Source organism: Dendropsophus ebraccatus, chromosome 8 (assembly GCF_027789765.1).
Source record: "Dendropsophus ebraccatus isolate aDenEbr1 chromosome 8, aDenEbr1.pat, whole genome shotgun sequence".
Classification (NCBI taxonomy): Eukaryota; Metazoa; Chordata; class Amphibia; order Anura; family Hylidae; genus Dendropsophus; species Dendropsophus ebraccatus.
This window is the reverse complement of record NC_091461.1, coordinates 106,032,144-106,051,698: the sequence shown is the minus strand read 5'-3', so window position 1 is coordinate 106,051,698 and position 19,555 is coordinate 106,032,144. Positions and strand designations below refer to the sequence as shown.

The window sequence follows — 19,555 nt, the reverse complement described above, 5'->3', positions numbered from 1 at the left end:
GTTTACTAAAATGATTGGGCCGTAGTCAGCCCGTGTTATAGGACCCTTAGTCTCCACACGTCTCTATGACAGACTCTCTTAAAGGGTGCCTTCACACACACCGGATCTGCAGCAGATCCACAGCAGATTTGATGGTGTAGATTTGATGCTGTGTTCAGTTATTTAGATCAAATCAGCTGCGGATCCACAGCAGAAAATCCGCTGTGATACAGTGTGTGAAGCTACCCTAAAGGGGTTCAGTGTACAGTATTAGTAAGTGTACTCACTGTATATACTGACAGCAGCTCCCTGTGTACCTCATAGAGATAAAATCAGACCCCCCTCCTCCAGGCTGTGCTGCCCTGCTCTGTGGCAAGTCTGTCCATAAGATGGTCGACATGTAGGAGCATTTGACTATGCCCCGCCCCCCAGTGTCCACCACTGAGTCTGTATATGCCTATGGAGGACACTGGGGGGGGGGGGTATGGTCACATGCTCCTCCATGTCAGCCATGTTATGGACAGACTCACCACAGAGCAGGACAGCTCAGCCTGGAGGAGGGGAGTCTGATATTAGCTCTATGAGGTACACAGGGCACTGCTGTCAGTAAGGGCTGTGAGTACAGTTACTAATACTAAACATTGAGAAATTTTACTATAAAGTGGCCAACCCCTTTAAGGAGAATTAGTATCCCTTGGACCCTTATCGTTTCTAAGGACATTTCTCCTCGATTAGTTGGGACAGACAGCTTGCTGAGACTTGTAGTTCCTTGTCTGCAGGCATGTAGTGTTTTCCAGTGTATAACATGTCATTCAGCCTCTATGGAAAAGGGACATTCATCATTTATTAAACCTGGTGACTGAGACATGAAGAGGTTTCCTTACAATGTCATCTGTGTCACATCCTATTCCAGTGTAAATATTGTTAGCCCTTTACTTTACTTCTCTTACACTCCAATTACATCCAGAGCTGCAATCACAACTCTACCGTCTGCTGCTGGAATCTGTGCAGACAATCACTCCCGTCAGACCTTCATGTGTTTATTGCATCTGCCACAATCTGGGAACATGTAATACAGACGATGAACCAGCAGAGGGCATCAGCGACACGTCTAGGGACCTCAAAAGAATTCTGATCGTAGCTTTGTATGTGAAAGGAATAACAGACATGAACTTATTGTATTTGTGCAGTTTACTGAAGCTTTTAGCACCTTGTATATTGCACTGAAGATTATCGAACTAATACTTCATTGGACGCTTCATGCAGATCATTCACAGACGCATAAGTCACATGATAGACGAAGCGCCAACCCCAGCCCAGGCATCCCAAATAATCAATGTTGTGATACAGAGGCTGGACAAGGGACCTAAAGGCTACTCGTTCCTTCTGGGCATTCTGGGAGATGTAGTTCTTCCACTACCTGAGACCCATATGTAAATATCTTCATGGTGAGCAAAAACCAGAGACCTAACTTACTGCCACCTAATGGCCAAAGAACAATCCTTTTTTTTTTTTTTTTTTTTTTTAAGGGGAACATCATGAACCTAAAGCTTTGTCCTCTGATCAAGTAATTTTATAACTTCAGACAAGAGAAGGGCGCCCCCTACAAAAATACATACAACCGAACCGCTCTCAATGTGGAATAAAATAATTTCATTGTACATACATTAATAAAAATAGATTTGTGATGATCGTCCCCATCATCCAGCACCGCCGCCTCAGCTTATAAGGATTGTGATATGCAAAATAGATCCGCATGATAATCACTTCTATTCACACAGAATTCTCTAAGATTCCTTCCTATTTACACTGTGCTATATGTATTGTATATACTCCCCTCTGACCATCATCCTACAACTCACATACAGCATAATCTACACATAAGGTTTATCGCACTATATATTCATTACTTATCCTGAGTTACATCCTGTATTATACTCCAGAGCTGCACTCACTATTCTGCTGGTGAGGTCACTGTGTACATACATTACACTACTTATCCTGTACTGATCCTCAGTTACATCCTATATTATACTCCAGAGCTGTACTCACTATTCTGCTGGTGGGGTCACTGTGTACATACATTACATTACTGATCCTGTACTGATCCTGAGTTACATTGTGTATTATACTCAAGAGCTGCACTCACTATTCTGCTGGTGGGGTCACTGTGTACATACATTACATTACTTATCCTGTACTGATCCTGAGTTATATCCTGTATTATACCCCAGAGCTGCACTCACTATTCTGCTGGTGGGGTCACTGTGTACATACATTACATTACTGATCCTGAGTTACATCCTATATTATACTCCAGAGCTGTACTCACTATTCTGCTGGTGGGGTCACTGTGTACATACATTACATTACTGATCCTGTACTGATCCTGAGTTACATTGTGTATTATACTCCAGGGCTGCAGTCACTATTCTGCTGGTGGGGTCACTGTGTACATACATTACATTACTGATCCTGAGTTACATCCTATATTATACTCCAGAGCTGTACTCACTATTCTGCTGGTGGGGTCACTGTGTACATACATTACATTACTAATCCTGTACTGATCCTGAGTTACATCCTGTATTTTACTCCAGGGCTGCAGTCACTATTCTGCTGGTGGGGTCACTGTGTACATACATTACATTACTTATCCTGTACTGATCCTGAGTTATATCCTGTATTATACCCCAGAGCTGCGCTCACTATTCTGTTGGTGAGGTCTCTGTGTACAGACATTACATTACTGATCCTGAGTTATATGCTGCATTGACTCCACCAGCAGAATAGTGAGTGCAGCTTTGGAGTATATAATGCAGGATATAACAGTATGGGACATAATATACGGGCAGTGACCTCAATTCTGTAGATTGTCTAACATATATATTGTGTAATCTGATGATCAGAGGTGGATGGCCCCTTTAACAATATCAATAAAACACCGGCACCAATTTGTGGTTAATCCTGGAGACTGATTAAACCAGTGCAATATACATGCAGTGATGTCACTCGTAGTGGCGGATCGGTTTTTAGCCCTCATATCTCGAGGCAGATTGCATAATAAGTGATGATGTGATGTCATCGCTATCAGTCGCTGTTGTGAGATCACATGATGATCAGGAATATACAAAGTATCAGTTTACTAGAAACAGAAGCAACACCAGTGAGGTCACATCGATGATGTCACTCCATGGAAAAGACTTATGGATAAGCCCTCGGCATGGCCGACTCCATACAGTTATGTGACAGATACAAAGTAAAAGCTTCCTCTACATCTATATTAACAAAGAAATAAAATCCAGTTCCTATCCTTATATACAGAGAGACATAAATAGAAGAAATTCTGTGTAAAACAAAAGAACGCCAAGGGGACTGACATTGATTTAGTCAGTGGGTTGCATCGAGAGAACTTCAAGACCAATTGTCCACTAGGGGGAGACACAAGCTGATGACCTGCATCGCCTTTGCTCTTGTCACGCTACCGCCGCGTTTCATTTAAATACTTAAGTGCACTTCAGTGTTTGCGCCATCGCCGGCGCTTTAATTAGGGGAAGCGGAATGTACGGCCACCGCCACGTTCTTCCGCGAGTTGGTCACATGACGCTGCTGAGACAGAAACGATCTTCCCAAGGAACCTGAATCCTTGCCTCCGCGTCCGGCTAACCGAGACTCCATGGCCAACTTCTGGTGCTCAATACTCTGCAAGGGGAAAGTCGTCTGGAAATTATTTATCTTGTATCTGTCTATATTCCATCTGTCTACAGCATTATCTCCTATTTATCATCTATCTATCTATCTATCTATCTATCCATTATCTATCTGTCTGTCTATCTATCTAGATTGCTTACACAGCCTCTATATAGATGCGAAGGTATTTCCACACCACTCCAATTGTGTTAAAAAAGAAATTAATTTATTTCATGCAACAAAGTGGTGCAGCACAGCAAACTAGTGAAGCGACGTTTCGACGGCCTCCGCCATCATTTTCAAGCTCAGAATAGTGACGGATTCACATCCTATTATACACAGGTGCTAAATCACACATCAAACATGATTGGTGCCAAAACATGTCAATCAATTGACCATACTATAGCGCTAATAGGCAACATAAGTATCACTTAAACACGTGTTACATAATTAAGTGCATATATACATCTGATATTCTGTGATATTCAGTGCTTCTGTCATTATACTCCTTGTAATCGCAAATACAATAAAGTAGTGTACGATGTTCTTTAGAAAAAGTGTCTATCCATGTGTTTAAAAGTCCAAAGTGAATGTCCAAAAGGCTTGGCTTGAAAATCACTGTGAGAAAAAACATGGCGGAGGCCGTTGAAACGTCAATTCACTAGTTTGCTGTGCTGCACCACTTTGTTGCATGAAATAAATTGATTTCTTTTTTAACACAATTGGAGTGCTGTGGAAATACCTTTGTATCTATCTATCTATCTATCTATCTATCTATCTATCTATCTCGCAGCCTTCAGGATGAGCGCTCTCACCTTGTTGTACCACGCGGTCACTATAAGCTTCTCCTCGTACTCCCGGAGTTTTGCCTGCTGACACTCAGCCTGTGTGATGAGGAGGATAGGAGTTATACTCTGTGCTGTGTGGAGGCGGCCATCACAATGCATGGGCCGTCCATACAGTAATAATAGTCAGTGACCACCATGATACGCAGCTCACCTCCAGGCGCTCGATCCGCCGCTCTTTCTCGGTTAGCTGCTTCCTTAGCGACATTATTTCGGCTGAGGCCGGGTTCAGTTTAGGATCTAAAGTCTTTATCACCTGAAAGGAGAACAAATCAATACATACATAATATCATTGTATATAAGGGGCAGAAATCTCTCTAGCTTAGTCCTGGCTTGACCAGTGAGGACCCATCTGTGTCTCCTCCTGTATTCCAGGCCTCCCAACAAGCTTTATGCTCAGTTCCCGCTAAAGCAAGTAACTTAAGAGCAGCAGCTATTCCACTGGGGACCTTTGCTTCAGGACAGATCTGGGTGAATAAACGGTGAATCTTGTGCAGTCAGGAGATTTCACCCCAAACTGTCTACAGCCCACACTGAGAGGAAAGGTCTGCTCAAGCACCTGGTCCTAATCCAGGCAAGAAACATTGGAAAAGACAGGAGAGGTATCAGTTCTTCAAAGACTCTCCAGCTGCACCTAACTCTTTTGTAATGCTGCGTTTACACAGAGAGATTTATCTGACAGATCTTTGAAGCCAAAGCCAGTAACAGATTATAAACAGAGATCAGTTCATAACGGAAAGACTGAAAATTCTGGTGTTTTCAAATCCATTCCTGTCTTTGGCTTCATAAATTTGTCAGATAATTCTCCCTGTGTAAACGCACCATTACAGGTAGTGAATGTGGGTCTAAACCGGTTTGACTTTAGGCCAAGCCAGAGAGTGGGATCTAAGGGGCCTCCTCGACGGAGTGATAATTGGCCGAATCGTTCCGATTCGGCTGATTATCGCTCAGTGGAATAGAGACATTCAAACCTAAAATCATCGGGCACCGACCGCGCATTGCTGCGTGGAATAGCTGTGTGCGGCCAGCGGTCTGTCAGCTCAGACAGGCCGCACTGAAGCTGCTTCGCGCGGGATCGGCGCAGGAGAAGACCTGCAACATGCTTAGGTAATGTATGGTGTTTGAACAAGGGCTTTAAGGACATCTGTACCGATGTCCCTGCAGCCATCGCTAAACGATTATCGGGCCGTGTAATAGGCCCAGTAAATGAGCGCCAATCTAGCAGATCGGCGCTTGTTTACATTATTGATCAGGCCCCCATCGGCCCGTGGAATAGGACCCTAAGTGTCCTTTAGGGGCTTTCAGAGCAAGGGAGCACCGACCTGTTCTTATTCCCCGCCCACTGTCGGTGCTATTACACAGACAATAAGCAGGGAAAAGCGGGGGAGTGCGGGGATCTTTAGATCGTCCAGCTGGCCTATAGGAGATAGCGGTGGCCTGCTGCCGCTGCTCCTATTCCACGGAGCGACAGCAAACAGACCGTCACTATTGTTATCAGGATTTTAGGTAATGCTTTAAATCAACAATCAGCTGACATTGTGCGTGTTGGCTTATCGGTGATTTAAAACACGACCTAGCATATGAATTGATTATGGGCTAAGTTTACACTTTGTGTAATAGTACCCTAGGTCTTCAGTAGAGATGAGCGAACCGGGTTCGGGTTCGAGTCGTTCCGAAGCCGAACGTTCGGTATTTGATTAGCTGGGGCTGCTGAACTTGGATAAAGCTCTAAGGTTGTCTGGAAAACATGGATACAGCCAATGACTATATCAATGATTTCCACATAGCCTTAGGGCTTTAACCAAGTTCAGCCGCCACGGCTAATCAAATGCCGAAAGTTCAGGTTTGGATCGACTCGAGCATGCTCCAGGTTCGCTCATCTCTAGTCTTCAGTCTTTATCACACTCAAAAATGGACTTCTGCTAAAGGACACTAGGTTGCTCTACAAGTGTAGTCCCTGTGTGGGTAGCAGCTGGTACTAAGAACCAGACAATGGCGGGGCAAGGCATCAGAGAACAGGAGTGATATGCGTAGTCAGCAGGCCAGGTCATCAATGGGACAAACAGCGTGGTACAAGGGAGGAGACAGGGGCTTCAGGTGCAGGTCAGACAGTCTGGGTCAGCAACGGCAGAGGCAAACAGTACAGAAGGAGTCTGGCAGTCAAGAGTAATCCAACAAACAAGTATGGATCAGGATATATGGAATAGCACCCACAGGAACAAGAACCAATGACACTCAGAAAAGGAGGTACATGTAGGAGCTGCAGCAGTGCTGCATGGAGCCAGGAAGGCACAGTGGACACCTGCTGAAAAGGACTGAAGTGGTGATCTGTGGCAGCAGGGTGGACAGGACTGGGACCATGCTGCAAGCTGTATCGGAAAGCATACCCTGCAGGGTTACATCTTTGTTGGCTTCAGTTAGTGCTGTGTAGCTTACTAGTCTTAAACATCTTTTCTGCAATGCAACATAACCATGAGTAAAGTCTTTCTCACTACACTACATAAAAGTTGGCCAATTCTGCGGGAATCCTCTAGAGCGGAGCCTAAACTAACTGAATTCCATAACAACACTAAGCTGCATACACTGCCACCAGCTATACGTAAGAGCTGCAGGATACTAGAGACTGTATTGCCGTAACTGATGAGGAGAATTGTGACCAAATCTTTACTGTTCACTCCAGGTATTGTTTTTCACACACTGTGTCAAATGAGAAGGTTTTGCCTGTATTTTAACACAGAGACGGTCACTGAAGAGTTTCCCAAGATATCTTAGTGTCCGGAAGCCTCGCTCCTGAACTTTGCATCACTAAACGACAATGACACAGACATCGCTGGACTCACAGGCGAACACTGGGTTTGTTGCACTACCCTGCCATGTGACACTACTACTCCCAGCTAGCCTGCTGCATAACACACCGTAAAATTCCAATAATCTGGATCAATCAGACACCACCACTATCTCCCTCCACTCCCTTTACACTCACATTTCTGGCTTTTTCCAGGTAAATCTTGTAGCGGTCTTCCATGGCTTTCATGTCTTCATCTTTCTTGCGCAGCGCTGCCTCCAGCTCCTCAACTCGCTGAGCTGTATGAGAAGGAGGAGGAGTTGTTACAAGGTGGGAGATAGTTGTTGTTTTTTATTCAACAGCTTCCATTGAGCTCAATATTAGATCTTATGTCAGTGTTATGTGAGCTCCCCCTAGAGGTGACTGTGGGCACTTACTTTATTATTTACCTCTAGGACAGTGATTTTCAACCTTTTTTGAGCCGCGGCACACTTTTTATACTTAAAAAATCCCGGGGCACACCACCAACCAAAATGACACAAAAACAGTACATATTATACATATAGTTAATAATATAGATTCAAAATGTATTTATACTAAAAACCTGGGCCTGTTTTCTTCTCCCCACAATACTTCTCCCCCCTGCTTCTCTCCTGTGCTTCTCTCCCCCATGCTTCTCTCCCCTGTGCTTCTCCCCCCTACTTCTCTCCTGTGCTTCTCTCCACCATACTTCTCCCCCTGCATCTCTCCTGTGCTTCTCTCCTGTGCTTCTCTCCACCATACTTCTCCCCCCTGCTTCTCTCCTGTGCTTCTCTCCCCCATGCTTCTCTCCCCTGTGCTTCTCCCCCCTACTTCTCTCCTGTGCTTCTCTCCACCATACTTCTCCCCCTGCTTCTCTCCTGTGCTTCTCTCCCCCGTGCTTCTCTCCACCAAACTTCTCTCCCCCTGCTTCTCTCCCCTGTTTCTCCCCCATCCCCAGGTTTCTCTCTCCCATTGTTTTCTCCTGTTTCACAGGGGCACCATAGTTTGGGGAACTTTCCCCGCGGCACACCCGGCCATGTGTCGCGGCACACTAGTTTGCCACGGCACACTGGTTGAAAATTACTGCTCTAGGAAATGAACGGTTTGGAGCTCTGTATCAGCAAAACAGACCTACATCAGCACAGAATCATGGCCCTATGCATCAGTTCTTAAAGGGATTATACAGACTTAAAAAAACATGGCAGCTTTCTTCCTAAAGCAGCACCACTTCTGTCCACATTTTGGGTTTGGCGTTTTGCAGCTCAGTTCCACTGAAATGAATAGAGCTGAGTTGTAATACCACACACAACCTGAGGACAGAGGTAGTGCAATTTTTGCATTAAAGTGTCACTGTCATTTAATAATTTTTTTTTTGTTTCAGAAATCAATAGTACAGGCGATTTTACCTTAGTAATTGGGTTTATTAGTTGAAAAATGCATTTTTATCATAAAAAAGCAGTTTAAAGCTCTCCACCCTGTCTTCATTGTTCTCTTATGGAGAGGGGAGGGGTTGAGGTAGATGAGGCACCAAAACAGGACAACAAAGAGTAAATTTAAAGCTACATCACCAGGCGATCTCCTCTGAAGTTAGCACTGACCTCTCTGACCTCTAAATACCGGCTTTTACACAGGTCCGCTGTGTAATTCTTTGTTCTCTGCTCTCTGCTGGCAACTAATCTCCCTCCTCCCTCCTCCCGCTCTTCATAGAACAGACTGATGTAAAAGAGTCAAGATTTCCTGATAATGAGCGGTGAATGAGAGAGAGGAGCGAGGGGAGGGAGGGCGGGAAGTCTTTTTAAAGGGAACCTGTCACCCCCGTGCCGGGGTGACAGGCTCCCGACCCCCCGTTAGAGCCCCATATACTCACCTAATCCCGCCGGGTCCCGCTTCTGGAGGTGGTCGGGTGACGGAGATCTCAGCCGCTGCAGCCCGGCGCGCGCGCTGAGAGATGAGTCCAACACCCATAGAGAATGACGGGGCGCTGGACTCTCCTGTCATTCTCTATGGGTGTTGGACTCATCTCTCAGCGCGCGCGCCGGGCTGCAGCGGCTGAGATCTCCGTCACCCGACCACCTCCAGAAGCGGGACCCGGCGGGATTAGGTAAGTATATGGGGCTCTAACGGGGGGTCGGGAGCCTGTCACCCCGGCACGGGGGGTGACAGGTTCCCTTTAAATGTAGATAACGGCATATTTGCCTATTAAACCCAATTGCAAAATTCCCCCTTTAATCCTATCACTAAATAGAATCAATAGCTTGACTTACCACTCTGATCTGCTGTGTCAGGTTCCAAGTCTTCTAGCTGTTCTTTCTTGGTCTCTATGGCATCATGAACCTCTTTCAACTTTTCCCTGCACAGAAATATTGGTCAATATTTGGTCTTTTTTTGCCCTTTTCCATATCACCCAATACTTACATTTGTGCTTCGATTTTCTTTTTCAATGTGTTGTTGGACTGAAAGAAAAAGTGCGATTAGATGTAAGGCTGATAGGACCACATAATGCCGAGATGATCTATGTCAATATTCTGACTTACTCCGGCACCCTCTGCTTCGCTGCCCTGATTCTGCAAGGATTTCTGCAGATCTGCAACCTGAAGCTGCAGCTCCTCCACACGACCCAGGTTAAGCCTGTAAAACAGACGGTAATATTTGGGATCACATTCAAGGTGTTACGGCAAAGAATCAAAACTTCCTGCAAAGCTGAACAAAAACTAGTTTACAAGAACAATGTAGTTCCACCCTTTGGTCTCTAGATGTCAGCAGAGTACATACATCTCTATACAGCAGCCATCACCTGAGCAGCTTCACTGTATCAGTAATGTAGGTACAACCCTCATCTTCCACTATAGAAACTGCTTGCTGTTTGATGGCTGGATGAGACTGAGTCCCATGTTAATGATATCATCTGACAATCCTGCCCCCTAGTAGCAGGATGAACATTGTGGCCCCAACTCACCGGTTCTCTGTTTCCAGCTCGCTCATCGTCCTCTGTTTCTCTTCCAGCTGGACCTGGAGATCTGCAATGCGTTCATTCTCGGATCCTTCCTGCTGAACCCGCAGCATCTTATTCTCGTGCTGGAGTCTGATAAACATCTCCCTGCAATGGTGGCATTTCAGTCAATTAAAATATATATATACGTATAATACTGCATGCAGCTGCATCAATATGTCCTGACCCTGAAGTGCTCTGGTAGATGTTACTATATTGCTGCACATCATGAATATTTCTTTAGGATGGCTTCTTTGTTTAGAATGGAATGGCTGCTCCATTCACTGGCTATGGAGCTGCTGGAGATGGCCAAACACAACACTTGGATACCTTCAGTAGCTCCAATAGAGAATGAATGGAGCAGCGGTGTGCATACCAACCTGCAGCTCCACTTAAAACAAAGTAGTAACTTATACAGTTATATATGGGGTTTTCCCATCTCAACAAGCAGATTGGTTAGGACCTCCACTGATCCTGACAAAAGGAACATAATCTCTGAAATGAATGGTGCGGACTGTGCCTGTGTGGCCACCGCTCCATTAACTGTCTATGGGACTGTCAAACGTTTTCTGTGGATCGCTTACTGAGATGGGTCATTTACATGACTAGACTTTATTTCCACTCTTTGTCACAAACAAAACCTTTAATTCTGACCAGATTAGGATCCATTAAATAAAAATGGAGGAAAATCTCTGAACTCCGACACAATCAGCACTGTCGCTACTCACCGATACTCCACCGGAAGGAGCTCAGCAGCGAGATTGTCATTGTCCTTGAAACTGGCTTCCCCTACAGAAATATAGAGAAGATTATGGAGAATAAGAGTGAGGATTCTGACAGTTTTTGTATTATCTATAGAAGTCCAATCCCTAGCTGGACTAAAGTAGCCAGGAGCCGCTACAAGACACCAGTGATATTGCACAGCACCACTGAGAGCTCCATACAGTAACCACCAGGGTAGCGCCCCCTGCTGTCACCCAGGACTTACCTGATTGATTGAGGTGATCCTGCTGTACCAAGGAACATCGCAGCTCCTCATTGGTTTCCTTGAGGGTGTCTCGCTGGACGATGATTCTCTACATAGTGACAAATAAGAAGAATTTAAGGATTAAAATAAATGCAAAAATAAATTAAAATAAAATACATTTCTGAGCACATCCTGTGGTGTCTGAATATATATACAGTGTGCAGGGGACCAAGTAATTGTCTCTACTATTACACCGGCTCTAATGGCCCCAGAGCTGATACCTCTTTCTCTTTTATAAGTGCATCCTGCTTCTCACGGAGCCGGGTCATGTCGTAGGCCAGGGTGTCCGCTCGCTTGATCTCCATGGAGAGCTTGGTGTGCAGATCCTGGACCTGTAGAGAGAGCATGAAAAGTCATTAGAAGATGCAAAGGTGTCAAACTGGCTATACTTGCAAAACTAAAATTCCCATCATGCCTGGACAGCCAAAGCTTGACAGCCCTGATCTGTAGAAAGAAGTCCTGCAGTACCACTTGTTACCAGAAGAGGTGCTGTGCAGGCAAACCTGTGCTGCATCTCGTTCATTGTTTGTGAGAGGCCTCCTGGTATACTCTCACTCAGTCTCCCTTATGTTTCCCATGAATTACATCTATGAACAAGCATCTATGGAAGTGCAGCTGGTTGGATTCCTACCTGCCGTTTGTATGTCTCCAGCTGAGCCCGGGCGGCGTTGGCCTTCTTCAGCTCCTCCTCCAGGCTGACCGTATTGTGCATATACATTAAGTTTGTGTCTTCCAGAGATTTCACTTGTCTCCGCAGGTCGTTCAGGTCCTCCAGCTTCTTGCGGTAGGAGTCCACTGTAGATTCCAGCTTTGCAGCTTTATCAGCAGTCGCTCTGTTGGGGTGAGAATGGGTCATTGAGATACATTGTGATACATTCGGCTACAAATCTCCACTGTGCCTATAGGGTAGGTATCCCTTGCACCTCTATTCATCATGGCGTAATAGTACTGCATTTCCTTTACTGTCTGTACTGGAAATGTTCTTGAATCCATCCCCCACCCGGCACAATTCATCTTAATATCTCATGCCTTCATTTTACCGTGGTATATGTTTGACATGCTATAATGGGGTACTGCCATCTCATAAAGTGATGGTATGATATCCTAAGGACATTATAATTGATGGGGGTTCCACTTCTGGGACCCCTTTACTGTTTTTTTTCCTGCACATTAGGCCTCAACCACCATGCTGTGCAGGAAATATTGATTTGTATGGTTTCCTTGTTTAGTTGGATGTGATGCTCTACAGGAAAAAGCTCAATAGGGGGCGCAATACTAAACCAGCACTGCATCCCCTGCATTCATCCAACCAACGAGGGTCCTAGAGGTCTTCACCTATCAAATTACCAATAAGCAATCACTTTATGACATAGGAAAACATGTTTATAGGCGTGATTTAAAAGCAAAGTGTGAAGCTTAGGCTCCAGGATACCTGAGGACGTCGATTTCATCCTTCAGGGCTCTGGACTCCTCAGCCAGGCTAGCCAGCTCGTCATTCCTGTTCTGCGTCTCAATCAGCTGTCTCTCCAGCTCCTCGCAATGCGCCCTGTAGTCGTCCTTTGCAGCTTCAAGTCTGTTGAGAAAACAAGATGGAAGCCTTAGGGCTTGTTCACACAGGAAGAACAGGCGGCAGCATACAATCCATTCATCCATATAATTTGGTGCATCTTGATCATGTCAAGCATGGGCCCCACCATTGCCATCACTGTCTGTGTCAGGAACTGCAGGAGAGGTTTTTAATGGGGATTTGCTCCTGTTCTGGACAGTTCCTGATATGGACAGAGGTGGCAGCAGAGAGCACTGTGTCAGACTGGAAAGAACACTTCCTTCAGGACATACAGCAGCTAATAAGTACTGGAAGACTGAAGATTTTTAAATGGAAGTAATTGACAAATCTGTCTAACTTTCTGACACCAGCTGAATAAATCTGCAGAGGATCAACAACATAGACGGCACTAAATTCCTGCCGATTTTCTTCCTCAGTGCCTGGATGAGATATTTAAAATCTTGTGCACTTTGCTGTTGCCATGCACGCTGCGGATTTCCCACCAAGAAGTACTGCGCTGTGCTGCCCTCTTCTATGCTACCTGTAGTTCTCCTCCTGCAGCTGCTCCAGCTGGATTTGTAGATACTTCTTGGCCACCATGGTGCTGGGCTCCTCGGATGAGTCTAACTGGTTTAGCCTTTCGTTTTGAACCTCATTTTCCGCCAGGAGACTATTTCTTTCCTCTTGTAGACCGGCCACCTGACGGACAAAGGGCAGTGATACAATAAGGTACAGTTATGTAACACATAAAGTACCATCATGATGCAGTCACTTAGGGGTGACCGCTTAGGGAGCGGACCCCCGTGTCATGTGATGTTTGGAACAATCCCGGTCGCAGCTTCTAAGCTTTTTCTATGATTTGAGCCATGCAATTGTTTTCTCCCAATAGAATCCTATGGATATTACATCATGACAGCAGAGGCAGCTGGGGGTCACCGTTGTATATATCGCTTACTCAGCTATAATGGATAATCCAAAACTTACCACTGCTGGTCACTACATGACACAGACTGGTGCAGGCATAAGGGACATCATGGGGCAGGTGAGCTGATATATCATGTGTGCATATGTATATGTGTCCGACGGTCTGTAATATTTAAAGATGATGCAAGCCAGAAAAACTTACTGTACAAAGTTAAAATTTACCATCAAGATGGGCCAATAGGCTACCCGAGCTGTTCTCCTATGTACTGTACGCCTATGTAACTAGCTTGTCTTTTCTATGCCCATGCCAACACACGATGGAGTACTTTAGACCAGGGGTAGGGAACCTTGGCTCTCCAGCAGTTGCAAAACTACAACTCCCATCATGCCTGGACAGCCAAAGCTTTAGCTTTGGCTGTCCATGCATGATGGGAGTTGTAGTTTGGCAAAAGCTGGAGAGCCAAGGTTGCCTACCCCTGCTTTAGACCTATATATATATATATCACACTTATATATACTTTGATGAGGATGATGAGCACTGATGAAGTATAAGTTACATATACAGGGGCCTCCGACCTGGGACTCTGCAGCTAGAAGCTGTCATGGCATGCTGGGAGTTGTAGTTTCCCACAAATTGCATAGGTTGCAGACTGCTGATATAACATGACCTGACATCAAGTTTAAGACCCAGGACTGGTTTTTATCTATTACGACATGAACACACAGTGACTGAGCTGCACGTCCCCCTCGCCGTATTTGCTCACGAGCTTCCAAGGTGGTTATAAAAATAGCATCAAAGACGAAGCCAAGTGGTGAGAGCGCACACCGGGCCGCCGAGTCAGCGTTTGGTCTGATAAAGCCCGACACTGGAGGGGGTAGGTGTGCACAAGGAGAGGGGTGGGTGAGTGCGGCCCGTCTGATGCTGCCGGTGTGCATGGTCAGAGGTAACAACTAGGGATGGTCCGAACCCGAACGCTCGGCATCGGATTCCCGCTGTCTGCCCGCTCCATGCAGCGGGCGGATACAGCGGGAGGACCGCCTGGAAAAATGGGATACAGCCCGAACTCGGTTCGGACCATCCCTAGTAACAACCATGCACATAGCCAAAGATTGTCAGACCATGCTGGGAGTTATAGTTCTGCAATGGTTGGCAATCTACAGGTGGGGAAGTAATGCCTTGAATGAAATAATCCACTTCCAGGTAACTATAAGTAAATAATTTAAACATATAGGGGGAGATTTATCAAACATGGTGTAAAGTGAAACTGGCTCAGTTGCCCCTAGCAACCAATCAGATTCCATCTTTCATTCCTCACAGACTCTTTGGAAAATGAAAGGTGGAATCTGATTGGTTGTTGGGGGCAACTGGGCCAGTTTCACTTTACACCATGTTTGATAAGTCTCCCCCATACTGTTGTCTTGTAAAGATATACCCTGTAAGGATGCCATAGAAAGACAGGGTTCCTCTCCTAGGAACTCCCCTCTACAAATGAAAGAGAAAAATCTATTGTTCTGGAATATTAAAGCCTTTCTTGTATTACACAGATGCCCAATTATCTAAATAACCTCCATGTAATACTACATTTGTATAATTTTAATTTCCTTTTGTGTTTTACTGCAAGCATTACTATCGTGTCTACAGATGGTAGAGGAGGAGACAGGTAGAAAGGAGTAAAAGGATCAGACTACAGAGGGCTTGTTTGTAGTCTGTAACCATGGAGACATATACATTTTCATAGCAGCTGCGAACACAAAGGGGTTAGTAGGGGTCAGACGGGAAAGAGAAATACATGCAGGATCAGACTACACAGGGTTTGTTTGTTGTCTGTAACCATGGAGACACACTGTTTTGCATAGGAGCTGTACACACAATAGTAGATTTTTAACCATTTAGAAAGCTGCATAATTCTTTTATAAAAGTGGGTACAGAAGTGACATGAATTTTAAAGCGACTTAATGATCCAGCACATGTGTAGTGTTCAGACAAGTGATGATTAGGAGAAATCCTGCCTGGGGCATTCCTTATGGTAAAGAGGGCGGGTAGGAACGACGGAGAGGTGGTGCAGGCCTAGGGCACAGACACTCTAGGCCACGCAAATTTGACATAGGGCTGCAAGTTTAAAAGTTGTTTTTAGGACAATAACTGCATCACCTGCTGAATGGACCCCAGGACAGATCTTGGATAAAAAGCAGCTATCCGACAGTACAAGCAGGTACACAGTTTAAGGCTATGTTCACACTACGTAAATTAACGTCCGTTGTCCACGCCGCAAAACTACAGCCGTTGTTTTGAGGTTCTCTATTATGACTGCAATGTAACTACGGCCGTTGAATGCACACTACGTATCAGATTTCAATGCGGCCGCGAACGTAAAACTTTTATCTGCCGAATTAAACTTGATTTTGATGTAAAAAAATTTCTGTGTGGTTTCTCGGGCTGGGCGCAGTATTTAAAGTAAATGACCTGTTTCATCCCGCTTATAAACATGCTAGAAATCAAAATTAAACAACGGCGGTAGTTTCACGAATAGCCCGTACGATCGTAATTCTACGGCCGTAGTTTTGGTCGCAAAAGTCCGGCTGGTGAAAGCAACAGCCGTTATTTTAGGTAGTGTGAACATAGCCTTAAAGGGAATATCATCAGCCTTGAAGCCTCACTACTGACAACAATATATAAATAAATATATGGGTAAGAGTAGTTAAAGGGGTTAGCCTGGCTCAGAAAAAACATGGCAGCTTTCTTCTAGAAACAGCACAACTCTATCCCTCAATGTGGGTATAGTTCTGCATAACCTTAGGACAGGGGTCGTGCTGTTTTTGCAAAAAAGTACCTATATTTTTTAGCCCCAAAAAACCCTTTAAGTTTGAACACTTCTGTAGCCTCTCCTCTTCACTCTGAGTGACAGCTGTGATGACCTCCTGACAGGGCACTACAACTAGGAGGAGGGGGTGGGTAATTGCTTAATTCTGAGACCTCTGGGCACTTAAAGGAATTTTTCAGCCTGTATACACTGATTCATTTGACTAGAACAATGCTGCAGTTGCTTGAACTGACAGTACTAAAAGTACAAGCATCAATGAAGAGGCTGATTGATGGGGGTGCTGGTTAGACCCTTGCAGATTATTTGGGATCCCTAAAGTTCCCCCTGAACAATATGCATAGCTTGCCCTGGTTCCAATAAAGCAGCTAGAGGAGAATTTGTAGGGTAGGTCATACAGTATTTGCTGTGGATGGTCTGCACAGATTGTGCAGCATTTACACTGTATGTGACCATAGCCTTATGAAGCATGTTGTAATGCAGGGTGCTGAGAGGGGTCAGAACCCTGTGGTCAGCCGCAAGTGAAGGTTGTCGTACCCAGGTCAGTTGCATAACAGCAGGCCCCTTATATAAAGGATAATGTTATACAACCGGTGAACTGGCCACGGCTTAGGGCCACTTCAAGGGCAGCAAATACAAGCGATTGATCTACCCTGAGGCGTGGGAGCAAGGCCAGCAGTGTTGGCCAACACAATCCTAATGTCTGATGGCCATGTAACTCATTAACCCGCCGCATGATACAACGTATATTTGGTGCCTGCAAGAATTCCTTTTACATAGAATCACAGTGACAGGCGCAAAAGATATGTCCACCAGAGTGCTGCTGTCAGTGTAAAAAGTGACATCTATATGTCCTTACCTATAGGGGGAGCTCTGATAAGGAGAGACCCAGATTCTATGCGTACACATAAGAGTCTGCTATATACAGGCTATAGATATTGTGATGCAGTGAAGAAGTTAATTCTATTCGGATAGTACGCCTTAAAGGACTAGGGGAATTGCATGTCTTACTGGCAGAGACATGAGAAAAAAAGTGTCATGTGATCTCCAGCAAGGTAGTTGCTGGAGATGGTTGGTAACTTTTTTAATCAACTTATTTTTATTGAAAAGTTTTTTTTAAAAAATGTCTTTTATACAATACAAACAAAACCCCAAGAGGGCATACCCTCTCTTCCCTATCCCCCCCCCCCCCAACCTTTTGTAGTTTGGTTTCATCCCACACAGGTGCTGAGGCTGGGTCATTAGACTGACCATAAAGTCTGCAAAGTCTGATGTGTTTATGTGTTCTGTGCAACTATTAGTTGTATATATATATATATATATATATATATAGTTAGGAGTTTAGTAAGTGCTGGAAAAGCTGCATTTATTTTGTTGCCTGGGATACTTTCATACTTGTGGATCCTGCTGAGGCTGTGGGGGGCATGTCAGTAATGTATACTTACCTGTCCCGCTCCTTTGCTGGATCTCGGGCCGCCTCTTCGCAGTTGCTGTTAGTGTTTTGGAAACATCTGGTGATGTCCTGCTTCTGCTGGAAATGGGCGGCTGCGATAGATCCTATCCTATACATGTCAGTATACATTACTGATGAGTCCCTGGCAGGATCTGTAAGTATGAAGTTATCCCAGACAACCCGGCTGTATTTTGTTTATTTTGCACATGCCAATAAATGGAGGCGAATCCTCCCACAACATATATTACCTAAAACTTCTGACAGTTTGTTACAACTGTATCAGTCTATGAGTTAATCAGATTGAACTCCACTGTACCTGCACTGATACAATGTAATGAACTATTAGAACAAGAGAGGCCTGTTAGCTGTTGAGGTCTCTAGCTTACAGAAGACTGAAGTATTAGGTCAGGACAAGTGATGGGCGGACATGGTGGAAATACCTGGGTTCAGCCCTGTGGCAAAACACAAACAATCAGCATTTAACCATCGGTGTCTGGAGAAATTTGATGCCCTCTAAGGGCTGCCAGGAAAATGTGGATACAGCCTATGGCTATATCAATGTTTTTCAGGACTTTCTTGGGCATAATACAATTTCTCCTGGCACTGGTATTTGAATGCTGAATGTTCATGTTCATCAATGTGACCGAACCCAGACATTTATCCGATGTCTGCTCATCAGCAGTCAGGATGGTTGTTAACAAAAATGTTTCCGTTCACTAACAGCGAGGGTTGTGGCAGCTACACAGAGTCTGTGCAAACACTGAGCGATGCTATGGTGGTATGTCCGAGGTCACGGGTGTCACATCCGCTCACCTGCAGATCCAGCTCTTGGCATCTCTGTCTTAGTTCTTCCTTTTCTGCCTCTGCATCCTGGAGTAATTCCAACGCTCGCTTCAGCTGAAAAGAACATGGAGGCCGGTGTTAAAACCTGTATAGTTTATGGCAGCAGTATTCACACTACAGCATATGGGTTAATACCTGTATATTATAGAGAGGTGGTATTCACACTACAGCATATGGGGTAATACCTGTATATTATAGAGAGGTGGTATTTACACTACAGCATATGGGGTAATACCTGTATATTATAGAGAGGTGGTATTCACACTACAGCATATGGGGTAATACCTGTATATTATAGAGAGGTGGTATTTACACTACAGCATATGGGGTAATACCTGTATATTATAGAGAGGTGGTATTCACACTACAGCATATGGGGTAATACCTGTATATTATAGAGAGGTGGTATTCACACTACAGCATATGGGGTAATACCTGTATATTATAGAGAGGTGGTATTCACACTACAGCATATGGGGTAATACCTGTATATTATAGAGAAGCAGTATTCACACTACAGCATATGGGGTAATACCTGTATATTATAGAGAGGTGGTATTTACACTACAGCATATGGGGTAATACCTGTATATTATAGAGAGGTGGTATTCACACTACAGCATATGGGGTAATA

The 19,555-nt window shown here is 44.8% G+C and overlaps 1 protein-coding gene across 1 annotated transcript in view; it reads right to left on the bottom strand.

Annotated features, from left to right (window-relative positions):
- Positions 1 to 3,495: 3,495 nt before the first annotated feature.
- Positions 3,496 to 19,555, bottom strand: part of HOOK1 (hook microtubule tethering protein 1) — a 44,874-nt gene continuing 28,814 nt past the window's right edge. Inside the window, exons 9-23 of the mRNA XM_069981322.1 lie at positions 18,892 to 18,975; positions 13,424 to 13,581; positions 12,769 to 12,909; positions 11,968 to 12,169; positions 11,558 to 11,668; positions 11,298 to 11,385; positions 11,038 to 11,098; positions 10,277 to 10,417; positions 9,855 to 9,948; positions 9,736 to 9,773; positions 9,585 to 9,670; positions 7,498 to 7,598; positions 4,669 to 4,770; positions 4,485 to 4,553; positions 3,496 to 3,681 (exon numbers count right to left, since the gene is read on the bottom strand). Coding sequence (XP_069837423.1) covers positions 3,523 to 3,681; positions 4,485 to 4,553; positions 4,669 to 4,770; positions 7,498 to 7,598; positions 9,585 to 9,670; positions 9,736 to 9,773; positions 9,855 to 9,948; positions 10,277 to 10,417; positions 11,038 to 11,098; positions 11,298 to 11,385; positions 11,558 to 11,668; positions 11,968 to 12,169; positions 12,769 to 12,909; positions 13,424 to 13,581; positions 18,892 to 18,975 — 1,635 coding nt within the window. The 3' untranslated portion in view covers positions 3,496 to 3,522. The remainder of the gene's footprint in view (positions 3,682 to 4,484; positions 4,554 to 4,668; positions 4,771 to 7,497; positions 7,599 to 9,584; positions 9,671 to 9,735; positions 9,774 to 9,854; positions 9,949 to 10,276; positions 10,418 to 11,037; positions 11,099 to 11,297; positions 11,386 to 11,557; positions 11,669 to 11,967; positions 12,170 to 12,768; positions 12,910 to 13,423; positions 13,582 to 18,891; positions 18,976 to 19,555) is intronic.